The 20,685-nt window shown below is 42.2% G+C and overlaps 2 protein-coding genes across 2 annotated transcripts in view; both read right to left on the bottom strand.

Annotated features, from left to right (window-relative positions):
* The window catches only part of xxylt1 (xyloside xylosyltransferase 1), a 34,523-nt gene extending 32,700 nt beyond the window's left edge, over positions 1-1,823 (bottom strand). Inside the window, exon 1 of the mRNA XM_030791764.1 lies at positions 1,323-1,823. Within this exon, the coding sequence (XP_030647624.1) occupies positions 1,323-1,823 (501 nt within the window). The remainder of the gene's footprint in view (positions 1-1,322) is intronic.
* Positions 1,824-7,820: 5,997 nt separating this feature from the next.
* On the bottom strand, positions 7,821-19,320 carry pik3ca (phosphatidylinositol-4,5-bisphosphate 3-kinase, catalytic subunit alpha). The gene is made up of 21 exons (XM_030791264.1): positions 19,278-19,320; positions 17,415-17,821; positions 16,831-17,040; positions 15,841-16,091; positions 15,195-15,440; positions 14,838-14,923; positions 14,135-14,240; positions 13,483-13,635; positions 13,022-13,156; positions 12,383-12,507; positions 12,103-12,184; positions 11,727-11,891; positions 11,444-11,547; positions 10,753-10,924; positions 10,326-10,432; positions 10,078-10,199; positions 9,888-9,966; positions 9,610-9,780; positions 9,389-9,506; positions 9,141-9,292; positions 7,821-8,215 (listed from the first exon to the last, which is right to left on the bottom strand). The coding sequence occupies exons 2-21, from the start codon at positions 17,764-17,766 to the stop codon at positions 7,945-7,947; spliced, it is 3,207 nt and encodes a 1,068-aa protein (XP_030647124.1). The 5' UTR covers positions 17,767-17,821; positions 19,278-19,320; the 3' UTR covers positions 7,821-7,944.
* Positions 19,321-20,685: the final 1,365 nt, after the last annotated feature.

Below are 20,685 nucleotides of genomic sequence, written 5' to 3'. Positions count from 1 at the left end.
GTGATGTATCCAGTTTGAGCAGTATAGCCTATTTCATACATTTCCATTCAAAATAACTCAGGCTCTATAGCTGCTATGCAGTTTCACTAATTTCAGCTCTAAACCTTGTGATTAACCTGAGATATGGCCCCTACAGCATAACGATGCCTGTATGTTCTTCTCTGTTCAGACTAGGGTCTTCCTCATTTACCTCACATTCACCTAACTACGGCACCAGCTCAGGTTTCAAGAAGCATCTCCTGTAACAGGAAACGTCTGAGGTAGTGAAGATTTCTCAGTTCCTCACAACAAATGAGCACTTTGTTTATGTTAGTTTCGTATATTTGTTATCCATCACTCTGCCGGCTGGGTTATGCATTTTGTTTTGTGAGCACTCGTTCAGTTTTGTGTTTGTTTCCGTTTTTATGGATAAAGTACTTTGGTCTAGTATTGACCGGCTGACCTTGTTAAGATAAAAACAAAAAACAAGAAATACTGAGATATATATCTGTTATATTGGCAAGAAACACCAAGATAAACATTGCACAAGGTTTTTGAAACCATCAAGATGTTATTCCTTCACATCCAACATCTCAGTCCGGAATGTAAACTAATTTGCAGAATTAATCATTCCAATACAGTTCACACCTGCTGTTTTTAGTTTGTTTGTCTGTCACAAGAGTAACTTCAAGGACATCTTCAAACAACCAACCCAAATTATTACTTATCCCAATTCAGATGTTCCTGGATTATTGGCTGTATGCTCAAAGCACACACACGGTAATTAGTTTGTGCTGCCTCTGTTCGCTGTAACACACGGTTACGGCCTCACAGACATCTTCATGACAGCAGCAAGTCAACTGCCACTGACTCAAACTATATTAGATTTATATCATAAATCACTGGTCACCTTTTCACCGAAAAAATAACTTGCTTCTGGAACTTTCCACTCCCATGCAACACCATGCTGGGGTGCAAACACCAAGCTGAAAGGCTTTTGGCTCTGTTAGCTCGCGCACAGTGAGTGGCGACAGAAATAAAAGGTAGTTTGATTGTTCCTGTGGGATGATCGGTGACTGACACATTTACCGTGTTTGTGAGTATGTGTTGATGCAGAGGAAATGTCTGTTGCTTGACCTTGCGTTGTTGACCACTGGTGCGGCTAGCGTTCAGCACTGCCCTCTGGTGCGTATTATGGCTAAGAACAGAATCTAATGTCTCTTCCTCTGTCGTTATAACTGACTTAATTTAATTAAGCCAAGCCATTCAGGTCAAATGTGGTCTAACATCAACATCAGCCAGCTGGAGTTACATAACAGTAGTTCGCCTACGGAACTGCTTACCTCATACTGAAAGCTTACGTCTAGAAGCAGTTCAGGTAACATCTGCTCACCCAGCTCCTGACTGGGCTGGTCGCTCACGAAGTGCAGAACCAATATCTCGTCCTCTTGGAAGCGACCGTGTTTGACCATGGAGCGCATGGCCACCTGGAACTTGTTCTGCAGACTTCTACTTCTGTCAATCTTGGTGAACATCATTAGAGCGTGGTACTGCTTACTTCCCGATTCCTTGTCATTTGTCTTTTTCAGTTCATCCAGCTCAGCGCCTGTTTTTTCCTCCTGATGGAATGATCTCGTGTCCAAAGACAGGTCTGCGTCATTACGGTTGGCGTTGTGACTAGCCTGTTTGATGCGCTTTGTGGTGCTGGAGAAGTTCTGGTTTTCTGAGCCAAAATAATAAAATGCAACAACAGCCAAGGCTGCTGCGAGGAGCAACACGATCTGATAGGACCTGAAGGTACTGATCCTGCCAATAGCTGTTGATAATGCTCGCAAGATCGTCATGGCCTCTTCTTATGGTACATCCTAACGGACAAGTTAACTGTTAGATGAAGACACAGTCATGTTTTAAGTCCTGCTCACACTCAAGAAAGACGAGTCCTCAGTCACGTGAAATAGATCTAAATCTAATGCACGGATGAGCTGCAAATTTCAGCCGATAGTGACAATCAGGGCAGTGATCCATACGGAATAGCAGAAGAAACGTTAAGGAGCTACTGTTGATCGTAGTGAGATTAAACATATCAAACGTCCAGCACTAATCAGTGACACACCATAATCCTCAGGCAAGCTTGCTCGTGCACTTACCGCTAATTGAAATTTCTCATATGAACTGTAGAAATGCGACCGTCTTATGAAATCGAGCAAGTTCTACTCTCATTACAATGTGGATATTTCAAGATCTTGGTATTTCACGTTATATAGAACGCCAAAACATACGACATATTGCAGCAGTGTGAACTTAGACGCAGTTACACACTGCGAAATTGACCGCCGAAACAACGATTTTTCAAAATAAAAGACAGAGCAGTGTGCCCGAATGAAACCTCATATTTGAAAGATTATTATTATTATTATTATTATTATTATTATTAGTGGTATTTTTTTACTTTTATTTTTAATCGTTTTTTTCAATAGTGAAATCTTCATGCAGTATGACATGAAAACCTATATATCAGACGCTTCCAGTGCCTTTATTGTAAAAACATTCTACTGAATTTCCAGTGGCAATCTGCACAGCCATAGAATCACCTCAAGAGTTCCTACATGTAGGGGAAGTGTCAGTATGCATGCAGGGGGACCATTCTGCTGTAATGTAAAGCCTGGAGAATAAATTAATCTGCACTCTCATCGCTATGCCCAAAATTATGGACCATTTTCACGTGGAAAAGAGTACATCAGTGATATGTTTTCTTTTTCTTTTTTTCTTTCCCCAGTGTGGATGCCACCAGACTGACTCCCAACAAGGCAGCACCATTGAATATCAGTACGATTCAGACTGGTAAGGAGAAAAAATTGCCATGATAATGAACATGGATGTAATAAATAAACAGTGCTGTAGCACATTGATCTAAATTAGTGTTGGGTAGATGAGGGAAACACATGACACAGGAGCCTGGCCTGTCTCTACAGAAGTATTTGCAAACAGATGTTGTTGATTTTGTGTTTCCATGTGTGTGTCAGGGGGAACGCAGCAATGATCACACTCTGAAAGGGAATGGTGAAAACATCACAAACTTCCTCTTCCATGAAATGTGATCACCAAACACAGAGAGCACCCACAGTGACAGAGGGCATCATGTGTATCTGACCTTAGCTGTTCCACATGCTGTAAAAAAACAGAGAAAACGTGTTATATTTGCAAATGTGTATTGGACGCAGTCCAAATATGGGTAAATCTGAGGAACTTGGCTGCCTTTGTGGTATATCTTACATACTAATTTGTAGGTCAGCCCAGTACAGAACAATTATTACTATTATAGTGCATTGTTCATAAATATTCTTTGAGACAGGAATTGCTGTATATTAACCAAATGTGCATCTGTAACATAACTAATATATTGTTCATGCTTCTTTTTATTTAATCATATTAGTCTGGTTGAATAGACTTTTAGTTTGATACAATGTCACATATGCTTGTTGCCAAATGTTTCACACTCGGACAGACAAAATAACTTCTTCCAGGTCATTTTGAAGCGCAAAAATCACACTTTGAAAGGGTTCCTGCATATGTCTGCATAGCAGTAAATATTTTTTATTTATTTTCATTTGTCATTTCCAACAGCCCAAAAATGAACATTCCTTCAGTTGTTGAAATATGTTTATTTGTACATAGTCACATAACACCCAAAATATTGTAGACAGACAGGATACAAAGCAACTTTTCTCTCTCCTTTTTTTTTTTTTTTAACTGAGGCGCACAATGAAACAGTATATAAATGAGACTGGCAGGTTGTCACTGTTAGCAGTTAAAGTCTTCTGAATGGTTGCAACTTAGTGCAGTCTCAGGCCAAATCTCTTTTACAGCTACATTAAAAAAAAAAGAAGAAAAAAATGACTAGGGCTTTATGTAAATCTCATGCAGGATGGATGTATGGAACATTATTTGGCCCGATAGATAATCGCAGTAATGATGGTGAAAATCATGTATATTAAAAAATATATATTTCAACATATAAATGAATTGCAATGTAAGAGCCTATAATGATCAACTGTAACCAGCCAAAGGGTATCAGTAAAGAGAAGGAAAAAACACTTTGACCATCTATTAAAGATCATTTTCTGTTGTGGCATAATGAAATAATGTTTTATTTTCCTTTACTTCAAAAAGCAGCCCCAGTCACCGCACCTTTGAATCTCTGACAGTGGCAAGAGACTCCTATGACCAAAAGAGATGAACACATTCACCATCGGTACGAAACTGTGTTTGCAAGCCAAGCTTCAGTGCCACACCACAGTAACAACTGGGTTGATCTCCACGTGTGGATGTGGTGCCAGGCCACTGAGATTCAAGTAAAACATTTTGAAACTGAAGTATGAAAGTTTTCTCTTTGTTGTTGTCGTAGTATTAAAAGATGCTCCAAGGCTAGCATCTCAGTGTTCTTCCCAGTTGAGTGACTGAAGGAAAAAAGAAACACACACACACACACACAAATGAAAAAGCATTTACCACACCATTACATCGATATTTTCAATGGGCTTTTATGTGGGTCCAGCCCAAGAAAAAGGAAAAATCTGTAACCTGTACAGAGACACACACACACACACACACACACATACATGAGTGAACAGAAGAACCATGTCATTAATGGACTCTGGAGGACTAACACAAGGCTGGTTACTAGGACTAACTTCTAACTTATCTGATCCATCTCAGACAACAGAGGAGTACAATTGGTTAATGCTGCTTTAAACCACATGCATGAGACCCATCTATAGTGTCCTTTTTTGGACAAGAAGGCATTTTTAAAGAAAAGAAAGAAAAAAAAATATTTGGAAAGTGCAAAAAGAACCATCTGCATACGCCAGGTACTGTCCAATAGTATACCTGTTCAATTTGTTTACTGCATACAGGAAAAAAAAAAAAAAGTATCACATCCATTTCTGAAAAGTTGAAAACCTCAAGTATCGCATATGAATGCATAAGAAGTCTGGAATAGCAGAATAATTCACACTCAAGATAGTCTCTGTAATGACACAGCAGGGGAAAAAAGGAAAAAAAAAAGATCGGCTGAAGAGAGAGAGAGAGAAAAAAAAAGTTTTCTATTGGATGAAAGTCATGGAGTTTGGTGCGTTATACATCTGGTAGTGCTGTAACATGTTTGCAGAATGTGAAAAACAGGGTTATGGTCACAGAGAAGCATCTCTATTAAACTGCTCACAGACACAATGAGAGGACTGGGCTGATTCAGGCCCATACGTCTGAGGTCTGAAATACTGAACTTTAGGAGGAGAGCACATACTGACTGAGAGCAGAGATTCTGTGCGCCAAGACCCATCAATATGAATTCTTAAAGGGCCGCTCATTTTGCTGACCCATTACTGAGTCAGTGTTGATCAACTTCTCTACTGCTTAACGTGGTCACACCGCTGCAGGTGGAAAAAACAAACAAACAAACAAACAAAAAAAAACACAGCATTTAAGTGTTCTCAGTTAATGGATGCATTTCAAACTTTGGCTTCAATTAGTGTGAGGAAAAATAAAAGGATAAAAAAGAAGAGGTTTAGAAGTAAAGGACTGTATGAGAGAAGGAAGAGAAGCGGTAGGAAATGAATACTCCGTTCTGCCCACGGCCACATGCTCCAGTCCACAGCACGACTGCACCTCTTCTGTAGTCTTCACATTTTTTCACAGCTTACGACTATAAGTCGTTTTTGCAACAAAGAAAACACGACAGAAAATTATCTTTAGCTACAAAAGAAAAAAAGAAGGGGGAGGGCGGTCGGGGCGGGGGGGGGGGGGGGGGGGGCTGTCCTGACTTAGTATCGCTAACAAGCTGCTCATCACAGACTTGTGTTTTTGTTTTTCCTGTGACAGAGAGGTCACGCCCAGATCACAGCTCTACTTCATCTTTATAGCCATGATCACATTTCACGGCACGAAGCACCACCAAGTGTGTGTGTGAAATGCGTCTTCGCCCCGTTTGAAGACACACACACTCACAAACATGGTTTTTGAAGCTGCTGCGACTGTTTTGGTGGGGGAGTTCCTAATTCCTAAAGCTCCTCAGTTAAAGAGCTACACCTAGTTTACACATCCTGTGCACTTTTTTTTGTTATCTTCATTGTACAAAAATTCACAAATTCACAGAGGTCAGAGGCGTTTTAAAGGTTAAAAGTGGGAGGTTCATGACCATTGTATTTACTGAAGTGTAGTAAAATTAGTCAACCAGTGTCGTTCTTTTACCATCTCATCTCCCCATCCAGCAAATCTATTCTGTCTATATATAGTCTTCTCTCTCTCTATAGTCAGCAATCTATATAGCACCTTGACATTCTTTAGAGCTGCAATATCTAAACTGTCATCAACCAGCATAAAGAACAGAACTATATTTAAAAAAACAAAAAAAAGAACCTGTCAGTACTGCTTAAAGAATTAATGCCATTCTGAACATTCATAGCCACAAAAGCTCTGCCCAACCATAAAGGATTTAGCTGCTTAGCTGAGCGTCTTCACAAAGCGTAGCGCTAGCTTTTTCTGTGGTACAGAAAAGACCTGTGTGTGTGTGTGTGTGTGTGTGTGTGTGTGTGTTTGGGGGGGGGGGGGGGGGGGGGTCCAAGCGCTCACACTCTGTGCGTCAACTTAAGATTAAGGCTTTAGATCTCTACAAAGCAAATGTTATCTGCTCGCACGTTTATGACTGATAGCTACTTTTCATTAGAAAAACGTACTGAACTAAACGGGTGAGTGTAATGGCGATGTAAGTGACATCCTCAATAGCCAATAAAGGAGGTTAAGTTCGGTGATGTATTGTATATTGAGAATGTCAGGAAAGTGTGTCTTTAGTTGCGGTGATCTAATGATGATTCTGGATTAGTGTACCGTGCTGTTGTCTTCAGCAAGCAAAGACTTAGTGATTTTGAACCAGATGTTTGTAATTTCTGGGGGAGGGATCTCTCATCTGCTGGGTAGTGTGTTAGAAAAAGTCAGAGCCAAGTTATTAGTGCTGTGTCTTTCTCTATAGCAAAGACATTGATAAATGAAAGTCTCAAACTAGTTTCGCATCCTTATCTGGGGTTTTCCATCATCGTGTTTGCTTCCTAACGTGCCTGTGTGAAACAGTCTAGGTAAGAAAAGAAGAACCCAAACCAAACGATGGGGCATCTAGGAGCTTGGTCTGAACATTAAAATCACAGGAGCTGACATGCACGCCGGCCTACAGCCTCACAGACCAACACTCATTCTGTCTCTGGAGCTTGGTTGACTTTCCTAAAGCAAAAAACAGTGACGGATAGGTTGCAGACCTCAACAGCAAAATTCATACCCTGTTTTGCTTGGGAGTTTGTAAGGTCCATGCATATTTGAAGGCATTTAAAGTTAGAGGAAGACTTGAACAGCCCCAAAGCTCCTAAAGAGATCCGCGTTGTTGCGTCAATTCGAAGTGGAAAAATAACAAACAAACAAACAAACAACCAACAACAACAACAAAACTGCCCAGGTGACTCTGGGAAAAGAGCAGCAAACACAAAAAGGGGGAAGAAGAATAATACTAATGAAAAACAAAAAAAAGATTCGCAGAGACGAAACAAACGCGTAAAAACTAAACGAGCATTTTCAGACGAAGGCGAGTTAGGGTTCTTCCATAAGGATGTGGCTTGTTTAAAAAATGAAAAATAACTATAACAACAATAATAATACCAATAATAATAATAATAATAATAACAACAATAATAATAATAATAATATCTCTCTGGATTGTTTAGTGCTGCAAAGGTCCTTTGGGGTGTCATCCCATTTTCTTTTGTTTTGTTTTTTTTGTTGTTGTTTTTTTTTTTGTTTGTTTTCCTTTTTGTTCATGAGGTTAGGGCGCCAAACTCCCGTTTGGCAGACGGAGGGCAGCTTGTCCGTGGCAGGAGTCCTTTTTCTGCCCCCTAGCCCACCGGTCAGGGCAGCGGGTGTTCCGGCTCAGTTCTGAGCGTGGTGTCGGATGGTGTGGAAGATCCAGTCCATCTTGGTGGTCCAGCCGCCATGGTGAGCGTCATTCATCTGCTTCATGAAGTACTCCAAGGCTTCCTGCTCCGTCTTGTCCAGAGCCAGGGTCTTGCGGATGTAGGCGATGTCATCGAAGGACTGCAGCTCGGGCATTCCAGAGCCCAGCATCATGGAGAACAGGTTGATGAACAGGTTGGCGTGTTGTCGGATGGCCAGGTAAGCCTTATAGCACATCTCCTGGAACCTGCAGGGGGCAGAAGCGGGCACAGGGGATTAATTGCGGCTAATAGTGACGAGACAGCAAGCTCACACTCTGCGCGGCGCTGACCCAATTCCTGCCCCGATTATCTCTTGGGCAAGCTGGTCTCCGTGAATCACCCGAGTCTACACCGTTTGGGAAACCAACACCCTGTTACAGTTTCAAAAAAGCCCAGGTCCTTAACCATGTCGGAGGGCTTGTTTTAGCCACAGTGTTTTAAGACAGTAAGGTACACTCACCTACAGCCTGAAACTGCCTTCATTTCCCTACATAACCTCTAGCAGAGTGTATCAAGCTATCACAATAGGTTTGTGTCCCTCAGCCGAAGCCAGAGGAAAATATTTTGACAGCGAGTAGCGCCGGTCACATAAATATTTCAGCAGAAAGCCCAGACACACTTGAGATGACCATTGTCCTGTATCAAAGGGAAAGTGACTTTATATTCAGTGTTTCCTTCTGTTCTTCTTCTTTTTTAGCATGCTGGCAGGGAACAAATTAGGCCCTTTCAGATAGCTATTTCCTCTGACAACCAGGTTTATTTTTGTCTTCTCTCTGTGGCAATTAAAGCGTGGATTTGTTGGAAAGCGGAAGTCTGGGGGAGAGGCAGGAACCTTGGCAGGCGCTGTGTTGTCAGACAGTTGTTGGAATGGGGAGAGGGCTGCTCAGAGGAGAGGGCTACAAAGGCACTGTTCTCACATATAAAAGAGCCCATTGTCATTACACGCAGTCTCCCATTGCTATGGACTGGAGGCGCCAGCAAATAACTTAACATTAGTGTCTAACACACAAGAGACATTGTCTTCCTTAAGCACACACACCAACAAACACAAAGAGTCTCTCTCACGCCCACACACACACACACACACACAGACACACACACACACACACACACACACACACACACACGTACCTCTCAAACTCTCTTGTTTTCGTGCATTCCTGGCTTCCTTTGGTAATCACGATTAAGAAGTCTTGGGTTAAAACGAACGGCACTCGCTCACGCTTGTAACCGAATTTCTTCTTCTTGTGATCCAGAAAATGACCAAAGTCTATGTGAAACAGCTTCAGAAAAGAAAATAAAAGCATTCAGGATAACTGGAGCAGACTTCACTCCACACATTTCAGAAATGACAGCAGTCACTGCTAACAGCAGCCTACCTGCCCATCATCCTTCACCATGATATTGCTGTTGTGTCTGTCACCAATCCCCAGAATGAAGGTAGCCACACAATAGCCAGCACAGGACCGCGTAAACAAGTCAATAGCGTTATCATACCTACAACACATATACAGCACGCAAGAGAGGTCAACGCACCTGTGAAAGACTATAGCAATTTTAAGATATTATATCAGTGGAACAAATGCAAAAATGAACTGACATCTCGCCCTTGTTTTTGTCCTTTAGCCACTGGTGCAGTGTGGAGCTGTTGAACTGCAGCGCCCCCTTCAGGCCACCTTTACACTGGATCTGCATGATTGTGTGGGAGCTCCGTACAACTTCAATTAAACCCACACAGTCGCCGATGGAGAGGCAGCCGTAGGGAAGCATTCTAGCACACACAGGGCAGATGGGAAAGAGGAGGGGAAAATGACTCTTTTGGGTTTTGCCTGGTGTGTATACACTGAGAATTATTTTAGTATTTGGTTGAGGGAATACCTGAGATCCAGACCCTGGTTCTGCCAAATGTTCTCCATTATCCTAATGATCTGGAGGGTTAACATGTCTTGCCGCAAGTCTACCAAAAAAAAAACAAAAAACAAAACCAGAGAGCTATGTTACTCAGTCCTTTTTCTGTGGAATGAAATGGACTCACAGCGAAACCGGAGAGAACACAGCATGTACTGACCGTCCCCATTTTTGAAGATGATTTCATTGTTCTGAAACAGGAGCTCTGACATGATGTCAGGGTTTTCCCAGTTCAGCCACAGGGGTCTCTTGGCTGACGACATGATCCTGCAGTCTTCAAGTCTGTCGCACACAACAAGGCAACAATCACTAACGACAACAACAACAAAAACAAACAAAAAAAACCCCATAACAGCCAGTTTGAGACAGGCACAGTTTGAGTTCATGCTTCCAGTTTGGATGACAGACCGTAGGTTGCCTAGCTGGTGGGCAGGGTTGAGAGGGGAGGTGAAGCTCTGAAGGGCGTCCATGTAGTCTGGCCTCCTCATCTGCTCCACCAGAAACTTCATTTGCACCTATTACAACATCACAATGTGAAGGCCTCCACTCAGCTCAACTTCACATCCAATGCAATACAAGCCGTCTGAACATTCGGCAAATAAGGCATGAAAAAAAAAAAGAGAAAAAACTCTTGATCTACCCAAAGGGCCGAATAACCGGACCACTATGACCTGATATGACAACAACATAATGCAATTTAATTTCACTTAAGCTCTGGTCATAACCTCTGTCAAATACACTCTTGTACACAGTGATGTGCAGTGGAAATGCATATACATTCAGAGCACATCCTGTGCCACTGTCTGTGTGTTAGTGACAGGAGTAAAAGCCTGACCTTCTGAGTCTCATCCTTCTTCTCCTGTTTGAGAATGTCAGTCAGGTTAATGAGTTTCTCCATGGCCTCCACCTGCCGACTCAGGTGCTTCAGGTACATCCCACACGCGCGGCAGTACGACTCCAGCAACAGGCCGAAGCGCTGGCTCACTGTCTTGTTATGCATTTCGGACCTTTAAACACACAGCGAGTGTTTAAGTGAGACAGAGTGAGAAAAACAGCTGTGTGAGAAGAGAGAGGGAAAACTGTCCAGAGCCTAACTAATCCAGTTATGCGCCGTGTTTGTAATCTACATTTTGTAAAATGTGAAGTGCTTGTGCCACTGAGAAAGTCGCTAACAAAAGTATCATTGAAGGAAGAGGAAAAACACACGCATCTCTCACACTCTCTTGTTTTACTGCATTCAAACACACACACACACAAATTTCCCATAAGCAATAAAACCACACTAAATTTTACAACATGTCTGACAACTTTAAAGTCCAAAGATAAGCAATGTTTACCCACAGTTGCAAACATGGCAATTTATCCAAAATGTAAACATCCGTTTACGTGACTGGAATCCAGCTCAGATTACATTATAGTGACTGCATAAAGCAAAACAAGCCACCAGCCTCAATTCTCTCTCTCTCTCTCTCACACACACACACACACACACACACATCAGATAATATTCTGTTTGAGTTACTCACTTCAAGTGCCAAAAAAAGAAGTGTCCTATTCTCTGATTGGTCAAGGCTTTCTTCAGCAGAAATCTGACCAATGGGTTATCAAGATACTGCTCATACTTCAGGACCTAAGGAAAGTGCAGGTAAAAAAAAAAAAAAAAAAAATGAAAACAATTATGCTTTCACACAACCATGTATAACCTCCTGGTGTCTGTTTATTATTTTTTTACATTCTTTGTTTATATTTGTATGTTATATACTCTTTGATATAGTTTCCAATAGAGCCAGAGATGAAGCAAAGTGTTACCTGGACCAGCTGAATGAGATACTGAGAGAGTTTATCGTCTGTCAGATACTTTTCAAGGCACCGTACTGCGAAGTCCCGGATCATGGGGTCCGGATAGTTACAGTCCAGTAACTCCATGGCCTGTTCCGGTTTTATCGCTGGCCAGTCTTTAAGGAGGCAATACATCTACGGGCAATACAGACACAATCATCTGTGACAATCCAAACAGGTATGATTTCACAACCTACAGATACTGGCAGCATAAAGCAGTTTCGTATAAATAACTGCAAAAAAAACCCCAGAATATCAGCAATCACACTGACATTTTTATTCATTAAAATCATTAATTATTATGTCTTAATTACACTACAAGGGCCCAGGAGTATGTGAGTGTCACCTGTGCTACTTCATCTCTGGAGTTCCACTTCACAGCTAACAGAATCTTCGGCAGGATTTCAGGTATATTTACACAATAATGTCTAAGAGACAGAAAATGAAAAGAAAGAAGAAAAAAAATAGCTTTGAAATGACCGTGTTACGCAGGCTTGAGACTGTGCTTTACATGCTGGCAATGAGATATATACCACAGGGTGGCATCTAGCTACAGCCCTTTGAGAGATGCCCTACCACAGGGGTGAATGTGGCTCTAGAGTAAGAGAGTGGGGTTGTCAGAGTACCTGTGTCTCCACAGGAAGTCCTTCTCCTGCTCAGTGATCTCAGACAGAGGGTCTCTGGTGCCCACCTGACGCAGCTGCTCTATGTCACTCTCCGTCATGGCATGATCACGTGCCAGCCTGCTGCTCTGTGGACCAATCACACGCCACACCTCAGCCTCACACTGCCACTCTCCACTAGAGCCTGCTCCCCTCTTCCCTAAACACTCATGACCAGTGTAGCTTGTAGGTAACCATGACTACCAGTGGAATTCTCAGCGCACACCTCATGCATACCCTTTAAACAACACGTGTGCAGAGAAGTTCAAGCAGCAGACTGACAAAAAGATTTTTTGTCTCATATTAAGACTGTGACCAACTACCCTGATGTGAACCAACCAATCAGCATTATGCTTTCAATAAGTGCAGACAGTCGAGAAAACACAGTCTGTAGAAAGGTATCATGTCAGAAATGCATTATTTCATAGCGTAGAGGCATACATCATTCGGATTACAGGTCTTAAAATATCTCCCCATTCGGGGAGCATTACTTCCATTTTAATCACCTTAGGATACAAGGGACATAAATAGCCGTGGGAAGCATGTCGTTATAATTAAGTAATGTGCGTGCGTGTGTGTGTATACTCCTGCACCCACACTCACCTGTCCAGACTGGCAGTAATTGTATCCCATCTCTCTGGATATGATCCAATTAGCATGATCCTCTATTGTAGCCATGTCAGGGAATTTTACAGGACAGCTGAAGTAGTCAAATTCTAGCTCCAGACATGGAGTTTCCTGACAAACACACACACACACGACACAGCAATGAAATGACACACTTAGAGAGACATCCTTAGAGAGACTTTATGCCTAGAGTAAATTGTTTTGTTCTCATTAATAATGCATTGCTTAAACACTGCTGTTTACACTACAGTACACCTGAGCTTTATCTACAGAAATATCTTAAATCTATTTACGTTTATTTATAAAAGATCATTCACAAATACGTCTCACAAATGAAAAGAAGTTTTTATACACTGTTGACAGAACTTTTCATGTTACAAAAGTAAGCAGCTTTTGGGAGAGTGAGCGGATTTAGTCGGGCAGCGGCGGATATGAACCTTATTGGGGTTGGACCCCGTGACCCCAATAGGGTTGAGCAGGTCTTCAAGGCCGTGGGGCACGGGCCAGAGATTCAGCGCCATCTTTCCAGACACTAGGGTGTGTGTGTAGTCAAACAGGTTAACGTTACCCCAGGCCAGAGGACAGTGTTCCTACAGGGGCAGCCAAACCAGGAGATCAGTTTCATTCATCAATTTAAATCTGAGACCTGTTTTTTTCCCCCTTATCAGCTCACTCCACAGATCAGTAAACGAGTTCAGTTAACAGCCACACGGAGACAGGGAGAACCCTGCAGCCGAGGCGGGCAATTCAGGATAATGACTAAAGATTGTCTTACCGCTGGATCTCGCTGTGATCAGGGCACAGTAAAGAACAACCAATGTTTAATTCATTTCATGCTTTACTGTGTCCTTACTCTCACAGACTGCTACTGAAGTGCAGTCTCGATTACCAGCAGACCAAAATTAGAACAGACTAGGGCAAACAGAAATCACACTTTAACACATTAAAGCTGTGTTCAGCGCCTTTTACTGCGGGCTTTGAGAGAGCCCAGAGTGGTGCTGTGACATGACAAAACTGGGGCCTGTATCAGTGGACACTGATCACATGTATATTTAAATTTGAGGAGGGGGGGGGGGGGGGGGGGGGCACCTCTTTGGCTCCCTTCCTTCCTTTCACAGAGCAGATGGACAGACAGAGGCGAGCCGCCCTGGGGATGTCAGGAATGTACATGTCATAGGTCAGCCACTCGTTCCATCTGAAAACGGAAGAAAAAAAAGGAAAGACAGTCAGTCATCACTGGACCTGTGAGCCAAAAGGAACACTTAAAAAAAAAAAAAAAAACGGAAAATAGAAGTATAGCCTTCATCCTGAGCACGTCCGCCCTCTGTCAGATCTGGCGGCAATATAACTGATCTCTCCGAGGTTTGGGTTCAGGCAAGATATAAAAAAAAAAAAACAGGAACGAGTTTTCTCACAAAGGCAGAGGACCCGACAGATCGCTGGAGAACTCCAGTTCTTATGTGTGACAGCTCCAGGAAATGATCAGAGTTGAAAACCAAGTGAGAAATGTTTGCCCGCGTAATCTGCCTCTAGGCCTCTGGGTGAGTTTTATTTAAATGGAAGAGCATCTGACAGCAACGATGCACCGCTCCAAATCAAGAACCGACATTTCCAAGTCAAATCCGACTTATGCCTAATAAAACTTAATATGGGAAAACAGTTCTTTCTGGTGTTTCAAACAAAGCAAGATCCAAAACCAAAAACACTCAGAGGCGCCTGCTGACGTGCAACATTGCAGATGCTGAAGCCAATCTGCACACGAGGGAGGTTCTGTATGAACTGAGTGCAGTACCTGGGGTTGGAACACGGAACACGCTGGGTATTAACGTTGTCACACAACTGCTCTCCTCCATGGTAGATTCCTGTCCGCACATAGATCTACATCAGCAGAAAAGAGAGAGGCAGAGAGTCACTCACCAAACAGCCAACAGGTATGGATCCCTTCAAGAAACTAATCAAAACAAATGTCCTCAACACATTTTCACATTTCCATCTGGTCTAGAACACCTTCAGTTATGATCATCAAGACAACAAATTTTAATCTTAGACAAAACTATTACCAGACTTTCCCCGCTTACTCAACCCAGGATCCCAATAAAAGAAGGGAAAGAAGATTCAAACACAAAACACAGTGATAATGGGCAGAAACCTTGTCAATGTCCCTGATGTTCACATTGACGTATGTGGCACAGAGGACCCGTATCCTCAGCGTGCCGTTGATGGTCCAGAGAGATTTGGCAGACGCCTCTCCGTTCATGTAGGGCGTGGCTGTGGAAATGCGGCGGGCGTAGGAGGGCATGGTGAAGTTGTCCATGGGCAGTTGAGAGTAAAGGCTGTCCTTGGACATCAACATGAGGTTGGGCATCCGTCCCAGCATGATGCAGCTCCTCACATACTGAAAGGCCAACAAGAGATTATTTAATATCTTATACACACACACACACACGCATAATGAGAGTCTTCTGAACTGTAAAATTGATCTAAAGTGGGCGCTGTGTTATTTATAGCCGTAACAAGGCCACTTTTACTTGTTTGGTCTGAAGAAACATGCCAATGGAAGGCTCCACAGGCAGATGGAAACGTGTTTAGTCTCTTTATCCCAGCTCAGACAGGGATAAACAGTGTTTGACACAATAACTAAAATCAGCAGACTGTGAAGAGAATCACAAACACTTGGCAGGGACTAAAATTACTCACTCTCCCAATGGAGACATTGATTCACTGGAATCAGAGGCAGTTGTCTATTTTGAGTGTGAGTGGCAGTGTGTTGGTAAGGCCATTCAGTAGAGGTGTACCTTATACTGACTGATGGGGTATTTCTCCAGCAGGTACTCATCACAGCCACAAACTTTGAGGATGTATTTGCCCTGGTACTCCTGCACACACATCTTCAGCTGTTCTGCCGACAGGAGCATGCTTCTCGTCTTCTTCCGGATCGCCTCTGCGATCACCTGCTCTGGTACGCAGTCGTGGTTGATCTTCAGCGTGTACTTCTGCTTGTCGTTGTTAGGCGAAACTATCACCCATATGACCACAATGATTTGACCTATGAAAACAGCACCAAAAGTTCAGAACAGCATGTCAGCAGTGTCTCCTTCCACACTCCATCTGCCATTCAAGTATCTAGTAATCCTCTGCAGTTCTGAGCACATCTTGATGTTGTGCTTTTCACTGGCGCTAAGGAAAACAGATGACCAATCAGATTTGTTCGGGCTTTTCTCCCTACTTTACATTCAGTGACGACCTCTGGTCACTGTTACTCCAATATGCCCACTGCCTGGCCTGAAGAGGCTGTCCCTGTCTTCCTAAGAAAGCCCAGTCTATGAGACGGTGAGAATTCAGCCTGCGTCTCAGCGAGACTGGCACAGTCATAAAACCCTGCGTCTCAGCGAGACTGGCACAGTCATGAAACGGTGGAGGTGGCCGCTGAGTCTATGTGAACCGACTGCACTGCCTTTGTTTGGACATTAATGGGACACTGGGGGGGAAAAAAAAAAAAAAACTTAAGTGATGAGTAGCCTGTGAAAACATGGTTAGAGGAACAGAATGTATTAGGCTTGTGGGGGTTTCAATCTTGTGCTCTAACGCCAGAGGCACGTCATATGCTTCACAAGTACACAACCAATACCACAAATCCAAGAAATACACAGAACAGAACACCAATTCCATAGTTATCCGAAGTCCACACGGACAGAAGGGACCACCAAACGACATAGCTTGTTTGCAGCTTGGCTGGCTGTCTTACCTTGGTCTAGTTTGGCATAGACGTGCTTTGGCTGTCTTACCTTTGTCTAGTTTGGCATAGATGTGCTTTGGAAGCTCTGGTGAGGACTCTACGTTGGGAGGGTAAACGTATAAAGCTCGACTGTGGGGGCCGTTAGCGTCCCGGAGTTCAACCGAGTCTTTACACACATTCAGAATATTCCTCCTGAAGTCCTGAACTTCAGGATCCTTCACTAGGTCAAACTCGCACACAGGCATGCCAATGGCAAAGCCTAGAAAGTCCAGGGCGCACACACACAGAGAGAGAGAGAGAGAGAGAGGAAGGAGAAAAATGAGTCTATTTCAGTATTTGACAGCTAGCCTACTGATCTGTTAGACAAATGGGCTAAGATTAAATTAGCCAACATAGTTAAACACTAGCATCAGATGGAGTGAGCATGTTTATGATTCTCTCTGAAGAACTTAAACGGCCCGACAAATCATTTACCATTACAAAAACTACTCGCTATTCTTCTTTTCATGACCTGTACAACACAATGTATCAATCACACAAGCATTCATCTGTGAACTGGTTGACTTCTGTGATAAAGACTTTTCCCTCAACCTCTCTCCCAAAAAGCAAACCCGTCAGAAGCTGCAGTCGTACCAATCTCTCTGTTAAGGATTTTCTCCTCTCTGTTGCCTACAGGCTCAATGACTTTCAGAAAGGGCTGAAAGAGCCTGAGGTCACATAGTCTCCTGGTCTCGTCGTAAAACTCCTCCCGCTCAGCCTCCTGCGTAACACTGACAAAGATGTAGGAGGTCTCCTCCTGCAGCAGGTGGTGAAGAGGGTATTTCCTCGCCTCCTTGAAGAGTTCGTGTTTAATTGTAATGAGAGTGGCCTCACGGAGGCACTCCAGGGTTAGGATCATGCCATTGGGCAAAAGACAGTCCACCAGAATCCTGGGGGGCATCAAATGGATGCCCCATAGTTCTCCAGAGGAAGGCCTGGGAGGCATGGTCTAGAGTCCTCACGAGCTCACAAAACTGAAAACACAGTTCTCCTTTTGTGTTCTGAGGAAATAAGGAAGCCCTGCGGTTAGTTCACTGGAAATCACTCATCACCATACAACAAGTTGAGAATAAACAAACACTTTAATTTATTTTGCGTAACACACACGCATAAAGACATGGGTGGAGTGCATTTTTAAATGAGCAGTGTTGTTTGATAAAATAAATTAGTTAAGCAATGTTGTTTGAATGTTAGATTTTTATCTTTATCAGATACTAGGAACAAAGCGTGTGAGAATAACCCACTGATGACATGTGCATTATAAAGTTAATTCTCTGGAACAGATATCCTACCACATGTGAGGGACTAGTATAATGACAGGAATGTTTCACCCCGGGAGAGGTGGATTATTTTCCTCGACGCACAGCCAAAACATCTAGCACCTAACGCCAAAGCAAACGACTTGTCTTATTCTCTTTCCTCTCATAAAGCAAATGAAAAGCAAAAGCACAACAACCTCTGAGTACGGTTCTGATAACTAATCACACAGACTTAAGTGACAGATGGCACCACAGCTGGTTACATATGTCAGGGGAAAGAAATAACCTGCTGCTTTAAAACCCTAACTGACAACCTTAAAAATGGGATAATAATGCAAATAAAATTTCATTTTTATTATTTTCAAGTCAATAGGCCCATTAGCTTTTAATATATGCTCTGTCAAAATAGGTTTTTCAATAAAACTATCCCTTCAGACAACCCAATCAATAACACTGTTTTTCTTCCTCTTATTATTACTAAAGCTCACGAAAGCCCTATACACTCGCAGGTGTTACACTCATTTCAGCCATTTAGAACCACAGACAATGCAGACATGTATGAAATGTTTTGGGATCTTTAAATGTTTAAATCAAAAGCAACTATGTTATTATCTTGTTTGTTTTTAAACACTTTGTACATACAGATGCACTCTTCAATTAAAATATATGATCTATGTTGAGGAATTACTAGATGTTCCATCTGTGCCTCCTTTTTTTCTTCCTGTTGGCCAAAGTATTGATTTTAAACTTAATTAGCCATTAATTACATACTTTAAGCAGGTGGCTGTGAGGACTGTTAAAAGCAAAGCTAATTGAGAGCCTCCATCTACTTAGGGAGGCAAAAAGAATGAATGGCATCAATTCTGCTGATATCTCCCTTTAGATAGTAAAGTAATATTCACACATATCACTGAAGTTAAGAAAGCAAAACATTTTGATGCAAAGCATGTTTTAACAAATGAGGATATGGATGGAGGAAAAAAAAAACACAGTCGATCACATGACAAAATTGCCAACATGAAGACCACACGATCATTCAAGAAAACTTTACGATGTAAACAAAAAGAAACTCGCGGGGGGTGAATATAAACATGCCAACAGACGTACACAACAATATAAACATAACGAAAATAATTTAAACAGGCACATTCAAAAACCATGGCATGCACTAGTAGACAACAACAGAAATTAGCCGTACCTTATGGTGAAATTAATGTTACTTGAAAGCTTCTGTCTTCATTCTTCAAACCATCAACTGTAAACGGTTTCACGGGCAGTGCAAACACAAAGTCCTGTCATGTTTGCAGGGGAAAGTACAATATTTCAGCTGCATGTCCCACACTGAATAAAGATACTCAGCCCTCGCTTAGACGTAAACTTTATCAAATTACTGAATGCTAAATATGACATAATTAATCTGTGATTTATCTGTAATATGATGTAGTACTCCTTACACGGTCAACACTCAAGAATTATGATCGTTATCTACAGATCTCTGGTAGGATATTGTTTAAACCTCAAAATATCAAACTTGGCACGTCAATATGAGCTTCCCAACTCACAAGACAAACAAATCAACAAACACGGGTCACCTGATTGTTCCACTGATTTTTGTGCAAATATTAAACAACTGCCGTATGAACTGACTGTCCGGTAACTACCAATGAATGTCGCTGAGTTTAAAAATGGTGAGACCGGTATCAGTTTTGGATAACTATGTTGTAAGACAACAGACCAAGTTTTGGGGCTAGCATGATTTCAGAAGCTTACTGACCGACTGACGAAAACCCACTGATCTGCTACAGCGAAAAACTAAACAACCAGTTAACGACCTATTAACAATCAATGTTTATAACACACATCAGCTCACTCACCATCTGTAGCGGGTCAATGTTGCTAACTTACTCGTTAACCTTAGAGCACAGTTAGCAAATTTAATGGTGAGACAGCATGATTTGCTAAACAGTTAGATTGCTTCATGTCGCCTATAAATAAACTGCATTACTGACAGCCCTGCAACCGGAAAATAAACTGTTTAATTTCTACTGGAATAGGAAAAGCTTAACAGCCAGCGTCTCGAGCACAAAATAAGACCCTACCTAACCCAGGGTAGCTATCAAGCCCAGCCACCAAGGTAGCCCATCTATTCGAGCTAATTAGAATGGGAGTGCCCAAAATTATATAGTTAATTATTATGCCGCGGTAAAAGCTCAATTAAACAAGCTTGGTTTGTTAAATTTCACTGTCAGTCTACACCATAAACCGTGTATCGGAACACCAGCATATCAAATAAGAGCAGTACAGTCACATTGTTGTTGTGGTTTACAAGCTAATAGCTAGCATTAGCCTTTACGACAGCTAGCACAGATAGCTTGCTCTGCTAACTTAGCTGACGTTATCTGATTTTGAGAACTTGGGAATAAAATTTTAGAGGCACATGCAAATATGAGCTTAACTAACCACCAACTATTTCACAGACGTTTTCACAAAAAGTGCAAAATACAGATACTATGCAACTTCAGCAACTTGGCCCATCTATCGATACTAACCCCTCTTCTTTACTTCTTTGAGGGATTCGCAATTTATGCTCCTTCGTCCTGTTTCGC

Source organism: Chanos chanos, chromosome 14, assembly GCF_902362185.1.
Source record: "Chanos chanos chromosome 14, fChaCha1.1, whole genome shotgun sequence".
NCBI classification, from domain to species: Eukaryota; Metazoa; Chordata; class Actinopteri; order Gonorynchiformes; family Chanidae; genus Chanos; species Chanos chanos.
This window is presented reverse-complemented; position numbering and strand designations above follow the sequence as displayed.

Coding starts and splice junctions, on each gene's coding strand:
- pik3ca (XM_030791264.1), bottom strand. CDS start 17,766: ATGCCTCCCAGGCCTTCCTCTGGAGAACTATGGGGCATCCATTTGATG. Junction 17,041..17,414: donor AATCCTTAACAGAGAGATTG/GTACGACTGCAG, acceptor TGGACTTTCTAG/GCTTTGCCATTGGCATGCCT. Junction 13,636..14,134: donor GAAGGAAGGGAGCCAAAGAG/GTGCCCCCCCCC, acceptor CTGCCCCTGTAG/GAACACTGTCCTCTGGCCTG.